This window comes from Haemaphysalis longicornis, unplaced genomic scaffold, assembly GCF_048455015.1.
Source record: "Haemaphysalis longicornis isolate Haplotype H1 unplaced genomic scaffold, Haemaphysalis longicornis Haplotype H1 scaffold_5, whole genome shotgun sequence".
NCBI classification, from domain to species: domain Eukaryota; kingdom Metazoa; phylum Arthropoda; class Arachnida; order Ixodida; family Ixodidae; genus Haemaphysalis; species Haemaphysalis longicornis.
The window spans coordinates 5,880,240-5,908,159 of record NW_027526385.1 but is presented as its reverse complement, the minus strand read 5'-3'; the positions used below and the strand labels follow the sequence as shown (position 1 = coordinate 5,908,159).

Genomic DNA, 27,920 nt, shown 5'->3' with positions numbered 1-27,920 from the left:
GGTGTATTCGAACCGCGCTTCAGCCAAGAGGGCCCGGGTGCCACGCCAAACGCTGGGTGCTGCCCGTCTCTCGCGACAGCACCGCCGTTCTCGCTTTTTGTGAGCTTTTGCCATTGAGACATTCGAACGACGCTTACTCGAGAACCTTCCTGGGCGAAGCGGCGGTGCGCCGGGCGGTAGGCTTATAGCGCTTGGAAGCGCATTGAAGGAAGACAGCGACTCGCCGTTAAGGTAACGTACACAACCTCAGTGCTTCCTGTCGCTTTTTCTAGTGTATGCATAGGGTGACGACTAGGGGAAACTCACTCAGGGGCCGTGATTAGCAGCTTTTGAGTGGACACAGTGGTAACTGCCTGCAGATCGTCACCGTTACATCTACGCTTCTGTTTAGCGTTGCTGCATTCAAGTGTCAGTACGGGCCGCAAAACGTCTTTTACGTTTTTTTACTTGACTGCTGTGCTGGTTATTCGGTGCAATTGCCGCGGTCGGCCTCCAGCCGCCCCAGTAACGAACTCCCACCAATATTTCCACAAGCAAGGAGAGAGTAAATGTTGCAGTGATAGCGACTTTCGCCTAACTTTATCACAAGTTAATTTTCCGCACTCAACTCGCTTACGGTAACACTGTGTCATCGGTTCATGAGCTCAGCCAGTTCACATTTCAACGCTAACTTCATTATTGTGGCTATACCCTGGTCACCGTGCAATAAATGTTCCCTCCGCGCACTTAATTTGATTCATTTGCTACTGTAATTGCTATCTTTGCACAAAAAATTCAATGCTAGTATTTACACTTCTTTTCCACAAAGAACCAGCGTCTTGTTAAAAAGTACTTCATATACCGTATTTTGGCGATTCTAAGAACCCCCCCCCCTTTCTAAGCACCCTTCCCTACTTTAAAAAATGAAAAAAGAAACGTTTCCATGTGAATCCCAGCACCCCATTTTCTAAGCAACGATCGCAAGGTGGATTTGAGGCGCGTAGAAGCAGGCCCTAGTTGACGTTGTGGCCAAGTCATTTAAAAAATTTCCAATTACAAACCACTTCAGCGGAACAGACGACGACCTGCTGGGGGATACGGAGAGCGGCGGCTCAGCGGCATAACGGACTAGACAACCTCGTAAAGAAAGGACCAGTAGGAAGTTTTCCACTGACATGTGGTACAAAAGTGGTGCAGAAAAATACTCAGAAAGCTGTTGAGGTTCAGAAGTGGCTTAGCGTCTCATACGTTAGCAGTGGGTTTACTGTCTGTACATATTTCTCCTTTGAATGTTTGCCAAACAAAACATTATTCCTTGCGCCCGTCTCGTCGAGATACGGCCGTGAAAATAAGTAGGGGGAAGAAGGTAATTTATGTTTTTCGAATCGAAGCACCCCCCCCCCCTACTTTGGGCATCGCGATCGTGTAAAAAAGGGGGTGCTTAGAATCGAGTAAATACGGTATATACGTGACCGCCCTGTCTTAAAACTTGGAAGTGTCTGATTTCCTTGCATACGGTTTTACGGTGCGTTATTATTTTTGTGACAGGGCGGTAACACGTACTGAGTTAAAATCAGACCATCGATGTGGGCTAGTTGGCTACGCATGTGAAACCTTTCCCGTGCCCTGTGTTCTTCTGTTCCATGCGTTCTTGTTCTGTGCTCTTCCGTCCTGTTCTATCATGCGCTAGTAAAACTGACAACCTCGTAAAAAAAGAACCCGTAGGAAATTTTCCACTCACAAGTGGTGCGTCAGTGGTTCAGAAAAAGCCTCAGAAAGCTGATTCGGATTATGGGGTACTGTACTACATCTCCATGAGGTTCAGAAGAGGCTAAGCGTCAAACTTTACCTCGTACATGCGTTATTCACTCCACCGGGTTCCATTCAGTGAGGTTACAACTAATTTCTTGTCAGAGCGTACACGTTTAGAACTTCTTTCCGGCACGCAGTTACAGAGCTTCCGTGCTTAATCGATTGCTCACTACAACTGCTCGACAAGAAGGGATTTTGACTCTCAGTAAGGTACAATTTACGGTGTTCTACTGTGCCCATTCGTTGCGAAGATTGGCCCTTTTTTTGCGATTCTTAACTTCTACGCCATACATCACTGCAAACGAAGCGGCAGCCTTCGTGAAACAACTGTCTATTTTGAAATAGGCCCCCAGCAACTTTGTGAATTTGTCACCACACCCTCTGATGTCTGTAGAGCTTGCCCAGAACGATAAGTCTAGCAAGATGCGATTCGTACAAAATAAAGCGTATGAAACCAGTCATACGCTACGTTGTAAATTACGTTGTGAATTAGGTCAACTCGAAATAAATAAGGTGGCCCAGGGTTCCCTGAACGCGCGTAGAATAACTTGGAACGCCCTCCGTTCCGTAAATTTATCAGTATCTCCATCGTGCGAAATATGTAGAGCTGTATCCCTCGTCCTGTGCATTTGTCACGAGTGTAGCGTTAACTTGCGCGGCGCACCTTTTCTGTTCAGCTTTCACTATTTGTAAAACGCCGCCTATGCTTCACGTGAGGCTTTATTAAGACTTGTTCAGACTGGGTCACCATTCTTTAAAGGCTGTGGTCAGCCTTCCGCCAAGGCGTAACCGTAATCATTGCTAAAGTTACGTCCACACGCGCCAGCCCAGATGACGTCCGCTTCGCAACTCAAACTGGGAGCAGTCTGCCTGTATTTTAGGTGCAGAGCACTTTATAGGCTCGCCTTGTCGTCGTAGCTCGCTCACTGGACCCAAGTAGAGCCACACGGCGTCCCACAGAGGCTCCGAAAACCAAGCGGTTTATATAGTCATAAGGGTTGGAAACTCGTGAACCACTGGCGCTTGTCATACATCTCCCCGTTGTTTAGCGCGAAGAAAACTGCAGCTACATTTGAGGCAAAATATATGTAAAAAACCGGCAGCGCCCGCGTTCATTTAGTTAGGAACGCTGGTTGGGTTGGTTTTTACGGTAGTAAGCGAAAGAAAGTGACAGCGCAAGAAAAAAAAACGGCGCGTTCGAAACTGCGCAATAACGTGCCGGCGGTGCCGATACGTGCGGGAAGATAAGCAAGCCCAGTAGTAGTAGTAGTACCTTTATTGGTAAGGAGGGCCAAATGCCAGTTTAGGGAAGGGGAAGGGGAATATGAGAGGGGAATGCAGTGTCCTTTAAAGGGACGTAGCTTGCAGGGACCAGAGTCAACCCCAGCTACACTGCCCGTGCTAGGCCACTTTTGATGGCAAGCAAGCCCAAAAAGAACAGAACTCCCGCTGGCGCAGTTTCAGGCAAGGACCGCGCGGGCACTGCCAAGACGGGAAAATTGAAACGCGTTGGACAAACCTCCGTTCAAGAGAGGAGTGAGGCAGGGCGGCGAAGAGCATGACGGGTGGCAGCAGTGAGCGGATAACGGCGCTAAAGCCCGTCACGGCGAATAATCGCTCTGCACTTCCGACAGCTTTCCCATTGAGTGGAACGGCTTTGATTTGTACCTTAGCCACCACAGCGCTTCCGCTTACTAACTAGCCAGCACCACGGTTAGTTATTAATAGACGATCTGACGCGACGTTTGAAATGGCTACGTCTGGACGCAGCTTTCTGCGCGTAAAGAGGAATGTTGAATTCCTCTTTCCAAGTAAGTGGTGAAACAATCATTAGGGCAGCTTTTAGGGAGGCTGCCAGGAGACATACCCATCCGCACACGCGTGCCGATGGATCAGCGTATTCCTCCGCATTAACCCGTGCAGGGCCCAGCGGTACCATTGTACGATAAGCGGTCAAGGCACTTCTTGTGTCCCTGCGCTAACGTCCTACAAAGACCGTCTGGCGCAACTTAGATATATGCTAAACAACACAGTCGTCGGTCTTTCACACCAACATGACCCACCTTCCTATACACCCTTATACCTCAACACTATCCAGTGCACCACTACCACCCGGCACATAGGCTCAAGGAACTTCTTGTGTCCCTGCGCTAACGTCCTACAAAGACCGTCTGGCGCAACTTAGATATATGCTAAACAACACAGTCGTCGGTCTTTCACACCAACATGACCCACCTTCCTGTACACCCTCATACCTCAACACTATCCAGTGCACCACTACCACCCGGCACATAGGCTCACTTAAAGAGTCTCCGATACACTAGGCAACGGCAAGAGGCATCACAGCTTCCACGTTCTTGGCAACTTGCCTGATAACCGCCCACCACTTGCACCTACCCCGCGAGTGCCATGAAAGGCCCGTCATTTCGTGCAGATGGAAACCCGCTACCACGCGGCTTGCTGTTGACAAGGGTCGACGCACGCCATATCGATGTCGTATCGGCGCTGGTCCAGCCTCTAGAGAGTGACAGCAACGCCCCGTGTAACGACTAATACCTACCACTAATCAATTGACAGATGCAACCAATAACTTGGCCGTCTAACAGGCTCTCCGTTATCACATTACCACGAAGGTGCCTAGCGACGTACGCACTTGCCTGCGTTCATGCATCATAACCCGACGTCTTCATTTTCAGCATTATTTATCCATGCATGCTGTCGATGGCACTGATGGCTGCCATCATTCATAAGTCATAACACGCACGTACAGTGATGAACAAATGAAGTGCGAACACGAGAATATGAGCCAGAACATGCAAAATCGAAGAATTCGTAGATGTCCAATAATGGCCCGCTGTTGGTATATTTGGAAAGCCGCATTTTCCTACTTCTTTACTGTAATTAAGCCACGCATTATTTTGACTTTCATGGAACGAAATCACGCTATTTGTGTGTTCCGGTGCATATTTTCGCGATCCCGATTTATATGAGTAGGACTGTACGTGCGCTAGGACATCGGGTTATGGTGCTTGGAAAATGTTTTCTCGGAGCCAGAAACAAAAAGCCTTTTTGCCCATATAACTACAGTACGTTTCACAAGTTTGGCGTAGAACGGCCAGGGCTACGCGGTTCTCAACAAGGCTCCCCAACAAGGGCGTCTATAACTCACCGAGTCATTTTTAAGGCCGGTGCAAGTCTAGCGAAGCTGGCACTTGTGGTAGGATTTGCTTTGTTGAATTGTAATGACAATGGATCTATCTATACGCTACAAAGGACGCACGCGATTGGTAGGTACAGACAATGACGTATTTATTGCGCCGTGCAGATGGCCGCCGAAGAGCGCGTGATATTGCGCAATATCAGGAGGAGAGGGTATACACGGTTTGGGAAAGCAGCGGTGGCAGTTGATAGGAGTATGAAGTGGGGCCGTAACCGTACTCCCTCCATAGATGGCTATGCTTCACCGTTCAACAGATAATGTTGAAAATCCAGCTTACAAAGACCCACCTCACTCCGATCCCCTTAACGTCAGCTTCATCTCTAAGCACAAATGCATTGCTGAGAAGATTTTCTATCAGGAGCAATATAAGCCGTCATATCACAATATGGAGGCCCCAGGTCTTTTTGTTTCGTTTTTAGCAGCGGAGCTGTTGCAGCTGACCGTAATGTGTGGCGCCTAACGCGCAACGCGTTAAAGGGACACTGAAGTGATATGTAAACATTGCGGGATTACTTGCGCAAATTGTAGTCCGGAGTCCCCAGGCCATGTTACGACCACTCTGGGCGCGTTTACGCGATTTTATTTAGTAGAAAAATTAATTCGAAAATGCTGTCCTCCTCTCTTTACGCTCGCCCATTTTCTGCGGCGTTTTCGTGTGACGTCGAGAGGAGCTGAGCTCGCAATTGGCTGCGCTACTGCACGGCTCCCCGGCCTTCAGACAGTCAGTCGGCCCAGCGTTTCGTCCGCCGGCCGCCGACGGGTCGTCGCAATTCGTTCGCTCAGTTGAAACGAAGCCAGGACACGTTTGTGAATGGAAGAATGGGCCTTTCTTTATTTGGTTAGTTTGTACACTGTATCTAGCTCCAAGTCAAGGTCGCTTCACACAAGCGCTGCACAAGCGCACATGCGACGCTTCGCTGACTGGTACGCCAGTAGGAAAATATAAGGCCTCTTGAAGGCGGGAGAAGAGTCAGCGAAGTCAATATAGGTACTAAGGAAATAAAATCAACTGATATTTTTACCGTACAGCGTAAAAATAGGGTGCGGGAAGCACTTTTTTGCGCTGGGCGAACAAGCACAGCGGTCAGCAGCACGACTACGCATCTGCGAACGCTTTTCCGTCTACGAAATGCAATTGCTAGACCTGAGCTATTGTGGAAACTCGGGCGACGCTTACTGCACGAGCGCAATACAACAAATAGTCACCTAAGCTGCTTGAAATGCCAAAACTAAATAAAAGTGTAAACTGGTTGTACAATATATACCCTATATTACCAAGGTCAGCAGAGCCCGCACTGTGGCCGAGTGCTCTGAGGCGCTAGGTATGTTTCCGCAAGTGTTTTGCAAGTCACGTGTTCGAGTCCTGGCGGTTACGTGCTTTTTTTTTTTTTTGTAAGTTAACTTTTTCGTTTTCTGCAGATGTTTTCTACATTGAGTTCACCTTTTTTTGGGCCGCAACGTTCATGGCTCCACGAACTAGTTCACAGAACGCGCGCAGGCTGGCACTGGCGCGCTAGCGAGTTCTCGTTGGCGTGCTGTTGCCACAAGCACCGACTGCTTGCGGGCAGTGGGCACAGGCCAGAATGAACAGACCCTTGGCCTGGTGCGAACACGCTTTTTACGGTACAGGCATGAGTGAGGCAAGCTCCAAATATGGGGGAAAAGCGCATGACATTTGGGCGACCGCGGGTACGCAGAGGGCGTCCATGCACTGCGTAGGCCTCGGCTAGTGAATGCTACGATTCCAAGCCGTCCTGGGAGGCTTATCTTTATGCATTTTTACAGGTGACAACATGGCAGAAGCGCGGTACGATGATTACTGAGTTATTGAGAATGCCCATCCAACAACGCCACCGGTTATGTTTTACAGAACCGAAACCGAAACCTGTTTGGTTGCTCACCTTGGGCATCGTCCAATCACGGTGCGGCTCCTCCTAACGTCACAGCTTTAGTTGGTGCGGCCGCCGCAAACCGCGCATGGTAGTTTTTCTTCTTTCGCGCTTTGTAAAATAATTACCGATTTGTCAACCGGATAAACAATGAAAAGTGTGCTAATTTGAGCCAGTCTACGCAGTGCAAGCAAAAACGGGAGCTTGACAAATTCACTTCAGTGTCCCTTTAAGAATACCAAGACAAGTCTCAGCGCTCGGGAGCGCGTCTCTCGCGGCGACCGCCGAGCGTCACCGGATGGCGCAGTGCCTTTAGCAAACAAAGTGGAAAAAAACCCGAGGAGCGCCTCGCGTTGCCTAGCAACCAACTACGCCTCAGTTGCCGCAACACCTGCTTCTCGGCACCTCACGTGACTCCAGGAACACCGCGCATGCGTCGTGCACGTACGCTCACCCGCTGCGCCCCAGCTGTCGTCAAGCGCTGCCGCGCATGCAATGAGGAACATGACGGCATCGATGGAGATGACAGTAAAGTGCACAGCTACGACGGAACATGTAAATAAACCAGTTGTACAAATGTGTGGTGATGTGTTTTTCAGTGATCGTGTAGAAATAATTCCTACAACTTCGCTATGGTTCAGGCTTCGCGCTACATAGTACAAGCTTCGCCAGTTTCCTTTACGAATTTTTTTGCCAGAACTGTTGGTCTACGCTCGATCCGTCGCCGGAGACGATCTGCTGGACACTAGCCATAGACAGCTTCACTGCAATGCGACAGTATGCGTTGGAGCCCTGGAAGGGTATCTCCGTGTCCAGCGCTATACAGTCGGAACTACCTCCGCATGAATCGTACCTTGCCCTGACACGCAGCTAGTGAAATAAACTAATTAATAAAAATGAACCGAGCTATTTTTAAAAGCTCGCGGTGTCCTTTTAGAGCATAAGCTTTACTACGCACAATCGCTACAGGTCATTCATCGCGCCGCGAGTGACCTTCAGGAACCGGTGCAAAAGCTGGGCCTCTCTTATCGCTTCACTCGATCGGAGCCTCGCCGTAGCGATGCCGCGTAACTAGGCGAGGGTGCAAACGGCTGCTTTGCCTGCGCTTGATCCCTCAGCGCTGGCTGAGCCGTCTATTCGTGCACTTCAGCGCAAGCGAACCACGTGACTAGGCAAGGGTTCAACGGCGGCTCAGTCCCACCATTAATGGCTACGCGGCTGGGCTGTCTTGGGCGCCAGCGAAAGGATGAATCGAATCATACAGCAGATATAGCTAGATAACAGGCGGCGAAATCTCGAACAAAGGACAACTTTCAAGAAACACAGTGTGCATAGTCCTTGTTTCCACTCGTAATAACTCTAGGTTTGAGAGCGTTAAACTCGAGCCATTTTCGTTTCTCTCTTTCTCTCCCTGTAGTCGCGCAGTGGCGGCCATGCCTTTCCGACGCAGCCTCGTCCCCAGCCTGTTCGGCGGCCGGCACAGCAGCCGGGACAAGGACTGGTGGGACGCGTGGGACTACCCGTCGCGCATCTTCGACCAGAAGTTCGGCGTCGTGCTCAGAGACGAGGACCTGCTCGACCGCGACCCGTTCGCCAGAAGGACGCTCTCGACGCTCTCTTCTTCGCCGCGGAGAGGACAGGCGAGTTGAGACGACGCGCGCATGAACGCATGCTGGAACTTCTAGAGACGATTAGAAAACGGAATTGTCCACAGAGCGCCCCCCGATGTCCCTACTGTTACGTCCCCATTACAGCTTATCTCACCCACCTCATCTGGCACTGCCCCAAGTTTTTTTTTTTCGCCTTCGTACATTCACTTCTCCTTCCCCACGACACAACTTACATTCCCCCCACATCGCTGTAACACGATACCGCGCCTGTGGCATTATCATTTAGGGCAAGAAATGTGGCGGGCAATTTAGCCTTCGTTACATGATTTATAAATGATGACTCTCCAAGACGACCGCATAAGGACTGAACGCCTCTTTCCAGTCATCATTCCTTCCCCCCTGGCCGCAAGCCTTCCTTCCTGTTAAAGCTCGCAACAACAACTTCAAGGATGGTGGGTAGAGGAGACCAAAAAAAAATTAGCAGTGGCTTAGCTCGGCTACGCCAGGATATACGTAACGCCAGGATATACGTAGCGTGAGCTAAGGTTCAGCAATCCAATCCAATTCAATCCAGTCCAGTTCAGTCACTGCTCGTCGCGCATGCGCAGCACGGCTCTCCAGGAGCCCCGCGAAGCGGCTATCAAGCGGCTCCAGCGCAGCGTCAGACTTGGCTACTGCGCAACGGAGGCGCACAGCTGGGCACGCTCCGACGCCAGTGCGGCTGCCGCGGCTATGACGTCCCTCCTCTGGAAAGCGCAGGCAGGCGAATGTGCAGACCCAATTCTCAACACACCCGTACTCCAAATCTAATCCAATCCAATCCAATTTATTCCAGTCCAAATTATAATCCAATCCAATACAATGGCCCTCGCGCTTGCGCAGCACGGCCCTTCAAGGTCCACGCGAAACTGCTCAACCTCGGCCAGTGTAGCTTACGCTACAAAAGTAGCGGCCTCAGCCCGGTGGCAACGTTCCGACAAGAAGACTTGTCTTTGTTAGGACATTCTAACAACAAGCTTACCGGTGGATGCGGCGTAGAAACTTGAGATCTATTTTTAAATGACTCAAGGTTTGGCTGTGCCAACCACAGCATGCATTCTTGCTTATCAAGTGTTGTCCAATACCTTACACCGGAATGTGCAACTCTGTGGGAACGTCGCACCTTGGCACACCTCAGAATACGCACAGGGGAATCAGGGTATACGGGGCCCAGATTTCTTATTGGGACGATGGCCAATCCTCCCCTGCGGGTATGGGCGCTCTGTGGACAGGAATCGCATGGCTAGGTTGTTGATTATGGGGTTCAACGCACTCAAACTGCACAGGTTGTCAGGCGCGCCGTAGTGGAGGGCTCCGGATTAATTTTGGCCGCCACGGGATCTTTAACGGGCGCCGAAATGTCGAACGCGCGGGCGTTTTCGCTTTTCGCCTTAAGCAGAAAAACGGTCGCTGCGGCCGGGAATCGGACCTGCGTCTTGGGCTCAGCCGCGCAGTGCCTTAGCCACAGCAAGAATAACAGCCCACCAGTCTTCTTTACGAAAGGCTGCATAAACGACTGAAAGATATATCTGGCGCGCAGAGATAGTAGCAACGCGGATCTGCTCGAGCCGGCGATAAGGCGAGAGTCCGAACATCGAGATCGGTCAGCCGGATGAGCCAACACGCTGTCGTCGCTGTCGTTATCTGCGGGCATTCAGACCACGCTGGCATGCCGTTTCGCACAGTTTCGAAACCAATCGCGTGCTCTGTTTGAGTTTGGAGCACCTTTACACTAATAAACAGCATAAAAATATTTTCGGCTCAAAAACCAATCGTCACGTTTGCTGGACCATGTAGAGGTTCACGGTATTCTAGTCAATTATTAACTGTCCCCTTGGTGGCTCCTCGTTACCTCAGTCAGCAAACAATGGAACTTCCTGGTATCAGTCTGCTTTTTCACAATATGGGCTGTCGCAAGACGCAAGGACGCAGGCATCCCTGGCTGGAATAGCTAAAACCAAGGCAGAAAAGTTTTTGTAAATCCACTCCGCTATACCTTTTAGCCTCCCAGCGTTCAACCTGCCTCCCCGAAGCAGACCGTGTTGCCGAATTCGCAGCTGCACGAGGAACATTTCGCGTGGCGAGTGAAGACACGAAGGACAGCCTTGTGGTGAAAATGACGGACGCTCAGCGACAAGGGTACCGCGTTGAAGGCTTCGGTACGCACGTTGACTTCAAAGTGTTAGAATTTCTCGAAGAGCTGGAGGCCGCGTTCGTCTGTAGCTATTGTGGCATCGTTAAGCGAGAGTTGTCGATTCTCTCTTGCTTGCACGTCATCTGCAACTTGTGCAAGGACAAGTTTCGCGTTAAAGTGTGCCGTATCGATAAAAAAAAGGTTTTCGTGTGCCAGGATGACGGCTTTTGGAGTCGTCTTGCCTCAAAAAGAGTGCGGTGCCTGAATGCGGATAAAGGCTGCAGGTTTGAGTGCCAAATTACTTGGTTAAATGACCACCTGATAAGCAGTTGTGACTTCTACGTGACAACATGCCTCAAGTGCGAAGGCACCATTGCCGTCAAAAGTATGGCAGAGCACTATTGCCACTGCAAAGGACGTCCTGCCGACACGGTTGTTCTTACCGCCTCGGACGCAAATTCCCTGCTCGAGGACTTCGGCAACGCCCGCAACGAGCTCCAGCGGGCCCTGGATTTCGCGACTATCGAAGACGGGGACGATCTCAAGGCTGCAGTGGCGTCACTGGGCGAGCAGTTCGCCAGACTTCAGAGCCAACTCGCCGTGCCCGGAGCTGATGCCGCTGCGTCAGGATTGTCCCGTCCGGAAAAATGACCGTTTTTGTTTTGAAGAAGAAAGACCAGGACGCCGACCACAAGTTATTTCAGTTTCACGAGGCCACTTTATCAGTTAAATGACCATCTGATCAAAAAATGCGACTTCTACTTCATGACATGCCTCAAGTGCGAAGGCGCCGTTTCCTTCAAGGATATGATAGAGCACCACCTTGAGTGCAAAGGACGTGGTTCCGACACGGTGGTTCTTGCTGTCTCGGATGCACGTTCGTTGCTCGAAGTCTTCGGCAACACCCGCAACGAGCTCCAACGGGCCCTGGATTTCGCGACTATAGAAGACGGGGACGATCTCAAGGCTGCAGTGGCGTCACTGGGCGAGCAGTTCGCCAGACTTCAGAGCCAACTCGCCGTGCCCGGAGCTGATGCCGCTGCGTCAGGATTGTCCCGTCCGGAAAAATGACCGTTTTTGTTTTGAAGAAGAAAGACCAGGACGCCGACCACAAGTTATTTCAGTTTCACGAGGCCACTTTATCAGTTAAATGACCATCTGATCAAAAAATGCGACTTCTACTTCATGACATGCCTCAAGTGCGAAGGCGCCGTTTCCTTCAAGGATATGATAGAGCACCACCTTGAGTGCAAAGGACGTGGTTCCGACACGGTGGTTCTTGCTGTCTCGGATGCACGTTCGTTGCTCGAAGTCTTCGGCAACACCCGCAACGAGCTCCAACGGGCCCTGGATTTCGCGACTATAGAAGACGGGGACGATCTCAAGGCTGCAGTGGCGTCACTGGGCGAGCAGTTCGCCAGACTTCAGAGCCAACTCGCCGTGCCCGGAGCTGATGCCGCTGCGTCAGGATTGTCCCGTCCGGAAAAATGACCGTTTTTGTTTTGAAGAAGAAAGACCAGGACGCCGACCACAAGTTATTTCAGTTTCACGAGGCCACTTTATCAGTTAAATGACCATCTGATCAAAAAATGCGACTTCTACTTCATGACATGCCTCAAGTGCGAAGGCGCCGTTTCCTTCAAGGATATGATAGAGCACCACCTTGAGTGCAAAGGACGTGGTTCCGACACGGTGGTTCTTGCTGTCTCGGATGCACGTTCGTTGCTCGAAGTCTTCGGCAACACCCGCAACGAGCTCCAACGGGCCCTGGATTTCGCGACTATAGAAGACGGGGACGATCTCAAGGCTGCAGTGGCGTCACTGGGCGAGCAGTTCGCCAGACTTCAGAGCCAACTCGCCGTGCCCGGAGCTGATGCCGCTGCGTCAGGATTGTCCCGTCCGGAAAAATGACCGTTTTTGTTTTGAAGAAGAAAGACCAGGACGCCGACCACAAGTTATTTCAGTTTCACGAGGCCACTTTATCAGTTAAATGACCATCTGATCAAAAAATGCGACTTCTACTTCATGACATGCCTCAAGTGCGAAGGCGCCGTTTCCTTCAAGGATATGATAGAGCACCACCTTGAGTGCAAAGGACGTGGTTCCGACACGGTGGTTCTTGCTGTCTCGGATGCACGTTCGTTGCTCGAAGTCTTCGGCAACACCCGCAACGAGCTCCAACGGGCCCTGGATTTCGCGACTATAGAAGACGGGGACGATCTCAAGGCTGCAGTGGCGTCACTGGGCGAGCAGTTCGCCAGACTTCAGAGCCAACTCGCCGTGCCCGGAGCTGATGCCGCTGCCTCAGGATTGTCCCGTCCGGAAAAATGACCGTTTTTGTTTTGAAGAAGAAAGACCAGGACGCCGACCACAAGTTATTTCAGTTTCACGAGGCCACTTTATCAGTTAAATGACCATCTGATCAAAAAATGCGACTTCTACTTCATGACATGCCTCAAGTGCGAAGGCGCCGTTTCCTTCAAGGATATGATAGAGCACCACCTTGAGTGCAAAGGACGTGGTTCCGACACGGTGGTTCTTGCTGTCTCGGATGCACGTTCGTTGCTCGAAGTCTTCGGCAACACCCGCAACGAGCTCCAACGGGCCCTGGATTTCGCGACTATACAAGACGGGGACGATCTCAAGGCTGCAGTGGCGTCACTGGGCGAGCAGTTCGCCAGACTTCAGAGCCAACTCGCCGTGCCCGGAGCTGATGCCGCTGCGTCAGGATTGTCCCGTCCGGAAAAATGACCGTTTTTGTTTTGAAGAAGAAAGACCAGGACGCCGACCACAAGTTATTTCAGTTTCACGAGGCCACTTTATCAGTTAAATGACCATCTGATCAAAAAATGCGACTTCTACTTCATGACATGCCTCAAGTGCGAAGGCGCCGTTTCCTTCAAGGATATGATAGAGCACCACCTTGAGTGCAAAGGACGTGGTTCCGACACGGTGGTTCTTGCTGTCTCGGATGCACGTTCGTTGCTCGAAGTCTTCGGCAACACCCGCAACGAGCTCCAACGGGCCCTGGATTTCGCGACTATAGAAGACGGGGACGATCTCAAGGCTGCAGTGGCGTCACTGGGCGAGCAGTTCGCCAGACTTCAGAGCCAACTCGCCGTGCCCGGAGCTGATGCCGCTGCGTCAGGATTGTCCCGTCCGGAAAAATGACCGTTTTTGTTTTGAAGAAGAAAGACCAGGACGCCGACCACAAGTTATTTCAGTTTCACGAGGCCACTTTATCAGTTAAATGACCATCTGATCAAAAAATGCGACTTCTACTTCATGACATGCCTCAAGTGCGAAGGCGCCGTTTCCTTCAAGGATATGATAGAGCACCACCTTGAGTGCAAAGGACGTGGTTCCGACACGGTGGTTCTTGCTGTCTCGGATGCACGTTCGTTGCTCGAAGTCTTCGGCAACACCCGCAACGAGCTCCAACGGGCCCTGGATTTCGCGACTATAGAAGACGGGGACAATCTCAAGGCTGCAGTGGCGTCACTGGGCGAGCAGTTCGCCAGACTTCAGAGCCAACTCGCCGTGCCCGGAGCTGATGCCGCTGCGTCAGGATTGTCCCGTCCGGAAAAATGACCGTTTTTGTTTTGAAGAAGAAAGACCAGGACGCCGACCACAAGTTATTTCAGTTTCACGAGGCCACTTTATCAGTTAAATGACCATCTGATCAAAAAATGCGACTTCTACTTCATGACATGCCTCAAGTGCGAAGGCGCCGTTTCCTTCAAGGATATGATAGAGCACCACCTTGAGTGCAAAGGACGTGGTTCCGACACGGTGGTTCTTGCTGTCTCGGATGCACGTTCGTTGCTCGAAGTCTTCGGCAACACCCGCAACGAGCTCCAACGGGCCCTGGATTTCGCGACTATAGAAGACGGGGACGATCTCAAGGCTGCAGTGGCGTCACTGGGCGAGCAGTTCGCCAGACTTCAGAGCCAACTCGCCGTGCCCGGAGCTGATGCCGCTGCGTCAGGATTGTCCCGTCCGGAAAAATGACCGTTTTTGTTTTGAAGAAAGACCAGGACGCCGACCACAAGTTATTTCAGTTTCACGAGGCCACTTTATCAGTTAAATGACCATCTGATCAAAAAATGCGACTTCTACTTCATGACATGCCTCAAGTGCGAAGGCGCCGTTTCCTTCAAGGATATGATAGAGCACCACCTTGAGTGCAAAGGACGTGGTTCCGACACGGTGGTTCTTGCTGTCTCGGATGCACGTTCGTTGCTCGAAGTCTTCGGCAACACCCGCAACGAGCTCCAACGGGCCCTGGATTTCGCGACTATAGAAGACGGGGACGATCTCAAGGCTGCAGTGGCGTCACTGGGCGAGCAGTTCGCCAGACTTCAGAGCCAACTCGCCGTGCCCGGAGCTGATGCCGCTGCGTCAGGATTGTCCCGTCCGGAAAAATGACCGTTTTTGTTTTGAAGAAGAAAGACCAGGACGCCGACCACAAGTTATTTCAGTTTCACGAGGCCACTTTATCAGTTAAATGACCATCTGATCAAAAAATGCGACTTCTACTTCATGACATGCCTCAAGTGCGAAGGCGCCGTTTCCTTCAAGGATATGATAGAGCACCACCTTGAGTGCAAAGGACGTGGTTCCGACACGGTGGTTCTTGCTGTCTCGGATGCACGTTCGTTGCTCGAAGTCTTCGGCAACGCCCGCAACGAGCTCCAACGGGCCCTGGATTCGACGATCGAAAACGGCGACGAGGTGAAGGCTGCGGTGGCGTCATTGAGCGAGCAGTTCGCCAGACTTCAGAGCCAACTCGTCCTGCCAGAAGCTGATACCGCTGCGTCAGGATTGTCCTGTCCGGGTAAATTACGTGGCTGCTGTAGAACTGACGGTCACCAATGTACTTCACCCCATTTTGTCCTCAGCCGTAGTGGCAGTTTAAGCTGTGTCTCTACCCGGCAGGTTTCGAGTTGTGCTTGAAAGCTTCAAAGGAGGCAGGGCCATCGCCCCGCGTGATAGGCGTTGTGCCAATGTTCACCTGTAAGCGAATTGACTGTTTCTGTTTGTGGTGGTACGCGGGAAGCTCTATTTATCTGTTCGCGGAGCAATTGATTCAACTTGTTCAGCTGTCGAGCAAATGCGCGATACTGATTGCTTGAACTCTTGGAAAAAGGTTTTGATCCGTCTTGCTTCGGTAACACCACCCGACTACTTTGCCTGTGCATGCGTGCGATGTATTTTCGTTGTTAACGAACCGAAGTCGCAAATAAAGGTGGTAGCGGCCAGACCGTCTTCGCTACCTCATCCGGCGCAACCGGCTCCGAGCATGCGCAGGGTGCGACTCTTTCACGTGCTAACTTCAAACTTGTGCTCAGTACAGTACCCGCCACAGCCCTGTAATTCATGTGGCAGTTAGCGTTGGTAGTATTTTTTCCACATCACGTTACGCCATACCTCTTCAAAAGGAAAGTGTAAAAAACGGGGTACCCATAGATGATTGAAATACCTCCGATTCAATTTAAATACGGCTTTGAAGAGTCCTATTAAAACTGCTCCGAACTTACGTATCACTTTGCTCATACAATATTTTGTTCCCGCTATCGCGGCAAAGAAGTGTGCATATTTATGTATTTTAAAATGCACTGACCTTTGCTGATTTACGCTCCTGGGGCCCTATTCTCGACTGCACAAATTCGCAGGGAATTCGCCATGTTTTTTGCGTAAGCACGACGTAAGCAATCAATGACGTGATGCACCTATAGATATGAGGGCATGCAGTGTAAAAATCAAAACCAAAGTATCAAATATTGCGCATAAACGATAGAAAAACACTTGGCGTGTACTATAAAAATTAAGACGGTAGCTGAGGCTGGCAAGAGAAACAAGATTCTGCAGGTCAAAATTGGCGTCAACACCACAAGGCGATCGAGTAATGTCGATCCGAAAGCGAGCGGAAGGAGGATGTTGAGCTAAAGAACATCACACAGTTTTTTACTGTATCTATTTCTTTCAATCGCTTTTGGTAACATAGTCGGGCTCTCTGCTTCAATGCAATCTTTGTTGCGTTATCATCATGGGTTATCACCTTCCCGGCCGCCGCCGCGCTATCGTCTGCTGCTATGTTACAAGTTTATGGCGTGATCACATAAAAAGACGGCCGCGACCATCGCTTGTATGACACATTAGAGCAGCGAAGCGCTACGCCTGATAACCGCGGAGCGTATCGATGTCGCACATTAACTCATTCGTCAAGCTCGACTTCAATCAGCGCTGTAATGAACAAAAGAGTCACTTTTCTTTGTTATTTTTCAATTGAGTTCGATCATGTGACCCAGCAGCTTACTAAAAGGAGTGTGAACAAATTCCATGCATTGGAGAGGCTTTGTCGTGGAGAGGCTTGTACTGCTCTTTTATGTCGCGGTTACGCCAAACAAATATTTTTTTTTCATTTTATTGCCAAACATAACAGCGAAATACTGCATGTTATTTGTATGTTCCCTATCGCTGACTTCGAAACTTCGAGTAAATGAAGCTTTCATAGCTCCCCGGTACCACAGTAGTATAACCGGTTATAACCAAATGCAACAGTACAAAAACAGGCCAACCGCAAAAGAGAATTTCGTCCACCCGAAGGTGGAGAGAAATTAACGGGGAAAGCTTTCTTGGGACCCACCGCCAGGGGGACGGGCCCGGGGGGACCCTCCGTGTCCCCCCTAGGAAAAAGCCGGATGGGGTTGGTTGCTGGGAACGGGAACTTGGGCATCGGGACGGGTTTTGGGAGAAAGGAAAGGAATGGGGGGAGCAATTTTGCTCTAATGCAGATGTCTGACTCTTTTTCAAGACTGGTTGCTCAGCGAGGGCATCAGACAGTGCCAATTGCCAAAATGTGCGGTCCCTGCCACGGGTAACCGCTCACCCATAGGGTCCGTTAACTGGGCCCCAACCGTCGGAGACAGGAAGTACCCTATTTGGTGGCGACGGTCAGCACCCCCCCCCCCCTCCCCGATTCCCAGCTCTGCGGCCGATGCGTACTAACGTCCTCGATCGGCGGTCCCGCACAAGGTACCAACGAATCACCAGTGAAGTTTTCCACTATACACGGGTACTTGCAACACCTGCTTTTCACGGTCTCCGGACACCGGAAGTTTGTATGTGCACGGTACCTAAACGGTCCGTTCGCAAGGTCCCTTCGTCAGGATAAGGGCCTATTCTTATGTCCTCCTCTTTGCCTGCTCTGTGGCTCATAGGAACAAGAGTCTTCGGGCATCGCCTTGCATATGGCAGAGGAGATCTGTCCGGGCCTACTAGCCGTTACTAAGCCAGGAGAGTTTCCCCGGTCGGTGTACTCACCTCACCTTTCCTCGTTTTCCCCGTGCGAGACACCAAGTAGCTTGTGGTAGCTGGTCCCTGGGGCATAGAGAATATCAGTCTATAGGCCCCTCGCAGCAAGGTTACAGGGGGGCGCGACACCCCCCCCCCCGGCCTCATACGGACTGTACAACATCTAGCCTCCATGACATTTGGTTACAGGGGTATGTCACTCCCCCCGACCACTTTGCGATCAGGTCGCTGGCCCCGCCAAGCTTGTGGTTACAAGGGTCGCCAGTCCCCCGGCCCGTAGTGGTTTCCCGACCATTGAGATCGGTACTGCCAACTACAAACGACTGTACGCGGGCATCACTCGCTACTTCGCAACTTGACTCGCCGGCCTCCTCTCACGCTGGATTACAGGGGTGCGTTACTTCCCCCGGCCAAAGAAAGTCATAGTTTATCAATCTCGACACGCCTTTCTACTTCAACCGCATTGCCAAGTGCCGGGTTTACACCCGACCGCCCGACCTACGCGTAGGACCTGATTCCAGTTCACCAGGAACCTCCGCAGTGGCGGCCGTTTTGCACGCTCCCCGGGCAGGGATTGTGTGGCCTCCCCGATTCCTCGAGGAGGTCCTGTGGAATTACCGTACTTCCACGCTCTGGCCCTATGACATTAGGTTACAAGGGTTTGTCACAATCCCCGGCCTGCAGAACAGCTCCCAAGTTCAACCGAACGAGCCCAAGCTATGGTTACAGGGGTGTGCACGCCCCGGCTCGGTAGTGGTTTACCCATTGCTTCAGCAATGGTACGCCAACACTACGCGCGAACTGTACCGCTTGAGCGCAGTGATTACTTCGCAAAATTGACCCGCTGGCTTCCTCTCACGCTGGATTACAGGGGCGCGTTACCACCCCCAGCCTTTGGCCTCCTCCCACACTGGATTACAGGGGCTCGCTACTTCCCCTAGCCAAGAGAGTCATAGTTACTCCACAAATACCATCTTTCGAAATACGCTGGATCCTCTGAGGAACTCCCAGTAGCTCCGCCCTCTCGCCCCCAAGACTGAAGGTTACAAGGGCTCATCAAGTTCCCTCGGTCAGCAGACCAGTTCGCATTAAAGGCCCCTTCCATGCTCCGGTTACAGAGGTTCGCTACACCCCCGGCTTCATTGTGTGTACCCATGCTTCAGCATGGCAAGATAAAAAGAACTGTACCGCAAATACCCCTATGACTTGGGTTACAAGGGCTCGTCACCTCCCGCGGCGAGCATATCGGTTCGTGTTTATAGGCCCCTTCCTAGCGGCGGTTACAGGGGCTCGCAACTCCCCCGGCCTCATAGTAGCGCTCACATTGCTTCAGCAACCGCGCGCCACTATAACACAAACTGTACCGCTTGAGTGCAGTTGCACTTCGCAACATCGACCACCCAGCCTCCACCCACACTGGATTACCGGAGCGCGTTGCCGCCCCCGGCCAAAGAGAATCATAGTTGATCCACAGAAATTTGCGACCGCAAATTTTGATCCAATTACCATTCCAAGCACCAACCTCGGAAGCCACCCAGGCTGTCCGGGCCTGCGTCCGCATCACGCATCGGTGTTCTTGGAAGGCACTTGCCCTCAGAGTGCCTTGGGAGTTGCTCAAGCTCCCATGGGCGTTGAATACCCAATACAGTGGGCCTGTCACAACACTGACTCCTGCCATTTCGGAAGAGAACATGCTTTAAACCGCACGCCATGCGAAACTGCGCCTGCTGCGAATTCACGGACATCTCGCGGTGCTGAAGGTCAGGAAAATTTTTGACCTATTTTGAGACAAAATCAGTGGCCATTTTTATTAAGCTGTTACGTAACAGCACGTCACTTTTACGCAGGCTGAAGTTGCCAATGTGTGACGTGATCGTTCCCGCAAACTGTTTAAAGTACGTAACGCCTTCTCCGCCAATCACAGAGAGGGCGTGTATACAAGCAGTATTGTTGTTGAATAGCAACGACAGGCCTACGTTGTCATGTCCGGTGCATTTAGTCTAGTTTTTCATTGCCGGCCAAGAATTATGCGCTTTCAATAAAGAGAAATAAGACAAACTTTAAAACTGGTGCCTGTAAACGTCATGAAACGTCAAAATGACGACAGCACACGCAACCGCTTGGTCAACCGGAAGCACGTGACCAAACTTGAAAGCCAATCAGAAAAGACTTCCGACTAATTCCCCAGTTCCCTGGGAATTTTCATGCGTGCGTGCGTGCGTGCTTCCGTGTGTGTGTGTGTGTGTGTGTGTGTGTGTGTGTGTGTGTGTGTGTGTGTGTGTGTGTGTGTGTGTGTGTGTGTGTGTGTGTGTGTGTGTGTGTGTGTGTGTGTGTGTGTGTGTGTGTGTGTGTGTGTGTGTGTGTGTGTGTGTGTGTGTGTGTGTGTGTGTGTGTGTGTGTGTGTGTGTGTGTGTGTGTGTGTGTGTGTGTGTGTGTGTGTGTGTGTGTGTGTGTGTGTGTGTGTGTGTGTGTGTGTGTGTGTGTGTGTGTGTGTGTGTGTGTGTGTGTGTGTGTGTGTGTGTGTGTGTGTGTGTGTGTGTGTGTGTGTGTGTGTGTGTGTGTGTGTGTGTGTGTGTGTGTGTGTGTGTGTGTGTGTGTGTGTGTGTGTGTGTGTGTGTGTGTGTGTGTGTGTGTGTGTGTGTGTGTGTGTGTGTGTGTGTGTGTGTGTGTGTGTGTGTGTGTGTGTGTGTGTGTGTGTGTGTGTGTGTGTGTGTGTGTGTGTGTGTGTGTGTGTGTGTGTGTGTGTGTGTGTGTGTGTGTGTGTGTGTGTGTGTGTGTGTGTGTGTGTGTGTGTGTGTGTGTGTGTGTGTGTGTGTGTGTGTGTGTGTGTGTGTGTGTGTGTGTGTGTGTGTGTGTGTGTGTGTGTGTGTGTGTGTGTGTGTGTGTGTGTGTGTGTGTGTGTGTGTGTGTGTGTGTGTGTGTGTGTGTGTGTGTGTGTGTGTGTGTGTGTGTGTGTGTGTGTGTGTGTGTGTGTGTGTGTGTGTGTGTGTGTGTGTGTGTGTGTGTGTGTGTGTGTGTGTGTGTGTGTGTGTGTGTGTGTGTGTGTGTGTGTGTGTGTGTGTGTGTGTGTGTGTGTGTGTGTGTGTGTGTGTGTGTGTGTGTGTGTGTGTGTGTGTGTGTGTGTGTGTGTGTGTGTGTGTGTGTGTGTGTGTGTGTGTGTGTGTGTGTGTGTGTGTGTGTGTGTGTGTGTGTGTGTGTGTGTGTGTGTGTGTGTGTGTGTGTGTGTGTGTGTGTGTGTGTGTGTGTGTGTGTGTGTGTGTGTGTGTGTGTGTGTGTGTGTGTGTGTGTGTGTGTGTGTGTGTGTGTGTGTGTGTGTGTGTGTGTGTGTGTGTGTGTGTGTGTGTGTGTGTGTGTGTGTGTGTGTGTGTGTGTGTGTGTGTGTGTGTGTGTGTGTGTGTGTGTGTGTGTGTGTGTGTGTGTGTGTGTCGGTAATGTAATGTATCGACAGATCCAGTCAGAATCTTTCCCTCACCCTCGCTTACTGAATAGCATGTTTCCAAATCAGTACGACAAGACCTGCCATTATGCAAGCAGCTCGGTACTCTTCGCAACATGATAGGAAAGTGCGACTTCAGCCCACAACACCCACCCCCAATCCGCATTTCCTCCATTAAGAACCCCACCCTTACCCCTACCCTGCGATGGGAGATCTTGCTGTTTAGCCCCGCCTTGGAGGATCAGCTACTGCTGGTTACCAGGGGACAGGTGGCGAAAACAGCATATGGAATCCTGTGAAGAGGGATCCACTCTCATCCAGTGCGTTTAGCGTTGACATGCTCTGCAATAAAAGTTTTTCCTCTTCCTCCTCTAGTTTCGCTTTTACGAAGGTCTACGAGATAAACGCAGCCTTCCCGTGGCTGCAGACCACGCCGTCCCGGCAATATCACCTTCTGCAATCTTGAAGGGAAAGGGCGCACTCATTCATGACTCCTCGTCTGGAATTGCGTCGAAGAAAATGAACCGCAACACCACCCCGCACGAGAAGATGAAGCAAGCCTTGTTTACCTGGTTCGACGATATGAGTGTCAAGAGCGTTCCGATCAACAAAAAAGTGGCACAGCAAAAAGCGCTGTTTCGCGCGTCTGCTGGGGGAGACGGCTTACTAATTTCACCACTAAATTTTATCGCATCGCTGAATTATCAGCAGGCGAGCGCCGCGGCCACCGCAGTTTCGCTCATGAAATGCGCCCCTCCCTTTAGACATAACTCGTGGAATCAACTGCTCGTAAAATACTAGTCCCTATTTTATGAAGTTCTCGATTTAACGAAACAATTCTCGGTTCCCCGTGACTTCGTTAGATCGGGTCGTCACTGCGTTGACCTACACAAGTAACTGGGTATGCGTAATGCTGGATATACGAGGCTTCGGCAAGGAAGTTATCGATGGTGTTATCCTCTTCATTGGCGGGGGAAAAGATTCTTGATCCTGATTTTCATTAAGGAACTGTCACTTTCCCCTACCTTTCAACACGAATCCGTGCCCACTCAAGCACTGATTGGGAGCGAGACAGGGGGCGTGCCGACGGTACCTTGGAGGCGGAAGCGAAGCACAAGCGGACAAAAATGACTCTCGGTTTTACGCACAAAAAATCGTCCCCGCAGACGAAAAAATGGCCATTGTCACTACAGTCAAACTTGGCTATAGCGAACTGCAATATGCGCCACGATTAGTTCGATATATCCAATAGTTATAAATAGCCGAACCCGTCAATAACGAGATTCTTGTTACGAGTTCGCCGCACGCGGGACACCCCTACCCCCCCCCCCCCCCTCCTTCTACCATCCCCGCATGCAGAAACGAACATAATAAAGTATGCCATTACCATACAGAAAACTATATTGCAAGCAATAAAGCTACTTTTCTCTGTAACTACCTGCTTTCCCAAAAAGCTGTGATTCTTGTTCTCACTTTCGTTTCGGCGGCAGCAACTAGCACAGTATTCTCTACATGAGACATCATTTGCATCAGTTGCAGTCTGTGTCCTTCAATATTAAAGCAATATTGGTGGGGCACATTGACTGCCGAAAGCACTTCATTAAGCATCGGACGGCTTCCCCCGCCTCTTCGGTGCTTCCATGACATCGGCGACGGTGTCGGCGTCCGAGGGGCTCACAGTGAGGGCAACATCGTCGTCGACGCTCAGGCAATTCTCGAAGCGCGCTCCTTTCAGCCCAACATCGGGAACGTTGGCGGGCTCTTCCAGTTCGCCGACTCTTCCATCTTGGTCCGGACTCGCTGACTGGGAGGGTTTAATCGTGAGTCAGTCGCGTCGTTAACAGTTACGGAAAGTGCCGGGAGTCACGTCACTCCATGGGAGGCTCATCGCAGCCAATCAATATCTTGATCGCCGCTCCCAGACTATGCATTTTGGCGGCAATTCTAGGCGCGCCGAGTTCGATATATCAGGTGTGAACTTCGTTATAAGGAATATGTTTCGCGCTTATTGCCGCAACTGATCTTTGTTCGATATTTAGCATAATTCACTCTATCCGGGTTCGTTAAAATCGGGTTTGACTGTATTACTACCCTCACTCAGACGCGATGCCACGCACAATTGCAGGTGGAAGAGAGAGAGAGAGAGAATAAAAGTTTTAAATGGCGAGCTCATTGGGGCAGGATGGTGAGAGCTCCGGAACTGTGAACAACGTCCTCTACATAGTCCGCGATGCCCTGGTCATTGCTGGCTGCTCGTGCCGTATCAGCATGCACTGGGTTGAGCGTCCGAGATGGACAGGCGGTCCACCCACTGCTCGTACGGGCGACGGGGATTGGGTGCGAGAGATGTGGATTGTTGGCATTCCCAGATGTGGAACAGGGTGCCGGGCTCGAACCAAAAGTTGCAGGCGCTGTAATATTGGGTGGGCTGAGTCGGGGTAGGAGTTGGTGTGGGGCTGTCGGAGTGTGGCCGCTTCGGCTCGGGAAAGGTGCGAGTGGAATGGAGGGAACCGTTGACGCTGGTGTCTGAAGTGCGAGAGGAGGATGTTCGCACAGCCTTCGAGTAAGAGGGTCTTCTCCTCGTCTAGACTCTCTTCGCAGACGGCCCAGAGGGTGTGTACTCGGGCAGCAATGTGTGCCGCCTCATTTCTGTCGAGGGATTCAAGTCCAGGGATCCAAACCATACAGATGTTGGGAAGCTTCGGGATGTTCTTGAGGATCCTGAAGGCAAAGGGTGATATGCGGCAGAGCTGGTAGTTGAGTCATGCGACTTGCGAGTCCGGGAGGACTGCGACGTTTTCGATGTTTTCGGTTTCTGTTGTGGCTGCTAGGGTGGTGGCTATTTCCTCAGCCACGTTTGTAGACGTGGTGCATATCGTGGCAGCTGTACGTTGAGAAGCTTGGCAAATGTCGTAAGAGGGGAAGCATTTAATGTTTAACCGCGAAGCTGTTTATCAAATCGTAATTTTTTGTACCCGCAGTTAGAACTACCCAGAAATCGGCGAGCGTGCGCAAGTGAGCGTGGTCCTCGCGGCGACCGCCCGGCAGTTACAAAAACCAAGAAAATGCCTAGTGCTTCTGTGCATGTGCCTCGCGACGACTGCCCAGCGTCCCCTGAACATGTTCGTCAAGCGAAGCATACCCACTTAGGGAGACCGGCCAAGATTGCGGCGACCACCCGGCAGTTACAAAAACCAAGAAAATGCCGAGAGAGAGAGAGAGAGAGAGAGAGAGAGAGTAAACTTTATTTGAAAATAGGAAGACGGGAATGTGGAAAGAGTTATGGGTGAAGTCCTATTTCCAGGACTCCAGTAGCAAAGGCTCCCAGCTTGGCTCTCTCTAGCAGCTCACGCTGTGTCGAAAGGTCCGAGCTGGACAGTGCTAAATCCCAGGACTCTCTGGATGTTTGGTAGGTGTTCTGTTGCCAAATTATAGGGCAGTTCCAGACTGTGTGGAATAAGTCTGCTCGTAATTTGCATTTGTGGCATTCTTCGTTATATCTCTCTGGAAACATGAGAGACAGTCTGGATTTGTGTGGGAAAACGTTGGTTTGAAGTTTTCTTATGTTTCGTGCGTCTTCGGCATCTAACATATGATGCGGTGCGGGCATGGTCTTTCTCGCTTGCCTTTGAGTGTAAAGCCTTTCATTAAGCGACATGAAGGGAGGAAGGGTGTAAGAGTGGTCCGTTTCCCTGCGGCTGTAGATTTGCCTCGCTAGGGAGTCGGCTCTCTCATTTCCTTCCAGGCCTTCGTGTGCTGGGCTCCATAATATTCTATGTTGGCCTTTTGGTTCGGCTGGTAGAATATTCCTGGTGTCTATGGGAATAAGGCCGCATATTAGATTTCTAATGGCTCTTGTAGAGTCCGTGATGATGATGAGGTTTTTGTTGTTGTATTCTCCCCATCTTACAGCGAGTAGTATGGCTGTGGTTTCAGCTTCTTGAGATGTTTGTTTTCTGTTCATGAGAAAGTCCAGGAGTTTGCCCCGTGCATCCACAACTACGGCTGATGATATTCCGTGGTGGTTGGTGGCGGCGTCCCTGTGTGCGTGCCTCACGGCTACCGACCAGCGTCTCCGGGCTCACGTTTGTCAAGCCGAGCTTACCCACTCAGGGAGATTGGCCAAGATTGGCAGAACAACTCCAGCGTTCGCCGTAATAGTGGCAACACCTGCTCGGGACGAGAAAGACACGTCATAACGTACGCCCCTTCAAGTTTATGTCCAATGATCAGCACTTTCAAAAAATGATGAAAGCTCACACTTGTAAACAATAATGGAGTAAAGGTCATCGTGGCAGAGAAGAATAAGCAAATTGGCTGGTATCCTGCACTTAAACCTTCGCGATGGTCGTGAAAGTTGCGCGCAGCTTCGCTACCTTCAAATCTTACGCGTTAGTGTGAGCCGTCTTCATTTTTTTTGACCGCCTACTCTACGTCCGACCGAAGTGTTGTGCCTCGAACGCATACATCTTTGACAGTTCCGAGCAGGGCCAAAGGTGTCCCACTTAAACGTTAAACACACAAGGCACGCTCCAGTTGGTCCTAGTGGTTCAAAACAGTCACCTTTGTGGATCATTACAACAAACCGGGCATGTCTTGGCATGTATGCAGGTTGGTGGTGGCATCTGCGAGGCCACACCGCGGTCCACCGGAGTCTCGGAGGTGGTCAACGATGAGTCCAAGTTTGAGGTTCGCCTTGACGTCAGCTTCTTCAAGCCCAGTGAAATCACCGTCAAGGTAGGTACTATATAGTGACCCAACGAGATATCACTTGCACTAACCTACACATCTAAACTATGGCCTTGAGAAAAATGCTTGGAAATCTATCCACAGATAAAAAATTTAAGGGAACATGACTTGCAGTAACAGCTCTTGATGATTCGCTATGCGACTATCTTGATTCCCCTACGTTTTGTGCGGTATGCCATAACATTTTCACTTTAAAATACAAGAACGTGCTGTGCACGGGCATGTGTCATGTGTGCCAGTGACTTGGGAAGCGGATTCCCTATGGTACATCAACACTGCCTTTTTGACCTGCTTTCTTTGTAGACGTGTGTCGTACCACGTCTGAGTGGGCGTGGGTCTGAAAAAGGAGCGCCATGTGTTTTTGTGGTAGGTTCAAGTAGCGACGAAATCTACGTGTCAAGTTGAATTTTGTTGAAAAACGCAGTCTTTCCTGCTTCATTATGCGGTTTTGAATCATGCACTTAAACTGACGTTGTTGGTATACATACGGTACTGCCACATTTAGACACTACGTGCCGCCACATTTCAGATCTCAGAATGTTTAGTGCAGAATTTATATTACTTCCGCCAATTTATTTAGAAATAGTACCTCGTCGTTTCCCATTGCTGGGGATCGAACTCATGCTGGTTTTTCCAAAACCCGAGATTCTACACCTAAGCTGCTGTCGCCTAACCTCTGAGTTCTCTACGCAGTTGCTCAAAAGATCAGGAGTGTTCAGCGCGATCCAGTTGATTGGGCTGGGTGTGAACAGGGAATGCTTGGCTTGTCCCCACCGGGAAACTGAATGTCGCCTACGCACTATAAATATTCCGCACAGCCATATTGGGCTACTGAAATGGAGTGGGGAATGCGATCTGTCTCTTTCTCACAATAATCGTTCCCAGGTGGTGGGGACGGATGAGGTGCTCGTGCACGGCCGGCACGAGGAGCGTCAGGACGAGTACGGCTACGTGTCGCGCGAGTTCAAGCGGCGCTACATGCTTCCTCCGGATGTCGACCCGGACCAGGTCAGCTCAGAGTTCCTGGCCGACGAAGAAGGCGTCCTCGTCATCCGCGCTGCCAAGAAGTCCCCCGAGCCGGCCACCATCAAGGAGCGCGTTGTCCCCATCGCCGTCCTGCCATCCAAGGGAGCGGCGGCAGCCAACGCAAACGCCTGAAAAACAAGATATTACAATACTGAGAACTGCGTGACAGATGTATGTCTCGTCTCTTGGCCGAGCAGCGCACTGGACGACTTGCTCCCTTGGCTGCACTCTATGCACAGTATAAGCCTCCCAAGACTGACAAAATGTCATCAGTTCCCTCTTAAAGACGGTAATCCTTCTTAGGCTTTAAATGCAAAAATTAGTGTGTCTGTCTGTCTGTCTGTCTGTCTGTCTGTCTGTCTGTCTGTCTGTCTGTCTGTCTGTCTGTCTGTCTGTCTGTCTGTCTGTCTGTCTGTCTGTCTGTCTGTCTGTCTGTCTGTCTGTCTGTCTGTCTGTCTGTCTGTCTGTACCTGTATTGTCACCAGGCCGAAAGTTAAAAGGGATTCTAGAACGAGAAGTTTACATATAGGCAAAACGTTTCCAAACCACTAAATCGCGAAACACACTACGTACTTGTCAACATTGTTCAGAAAGAGAAAACATTAGGCACATTCGAGGCAAAACATCAATGCATGATGGCTGCTATAAAATGTGGTTTAAATTGAAAATAACGCCTTCTTGATTATTGCTATAGCAAATTTTTTAAATA

General features: G+C 50.8%; 1 protein-coding gene across 1 annotated transcript; it reads left to right on the top strand.

Moving 5' to 3' along the window:
* The first annotated feature begins 90 nt into the window (after positions 1 to 90).
* Positions 91 to 27,377, top strand: LOC144137850 (alpha-crystallin B chain-like). The gene is made up of 4 exons (XM_077669861.1): positions 91 to 231; positions 8,318 to 8,540; positions 26,048 to 26,173; positions 27,071 to 27,377. Exons 2-4 carry the CDS (start codon positions 8,334 to 8,336, stop codon positions 27,341 to 27,343), a joined length of 606 nt encoding a protein of 201 aa, XP_077525987.1. The 5' UTR covers positions 91 to 231; positions 8,318 to 8,333; the 3' UTR covers positions 27,344 to 27,377.
* Positions 27,378 to 27,920: the final 543 nt, after the last annotated feature.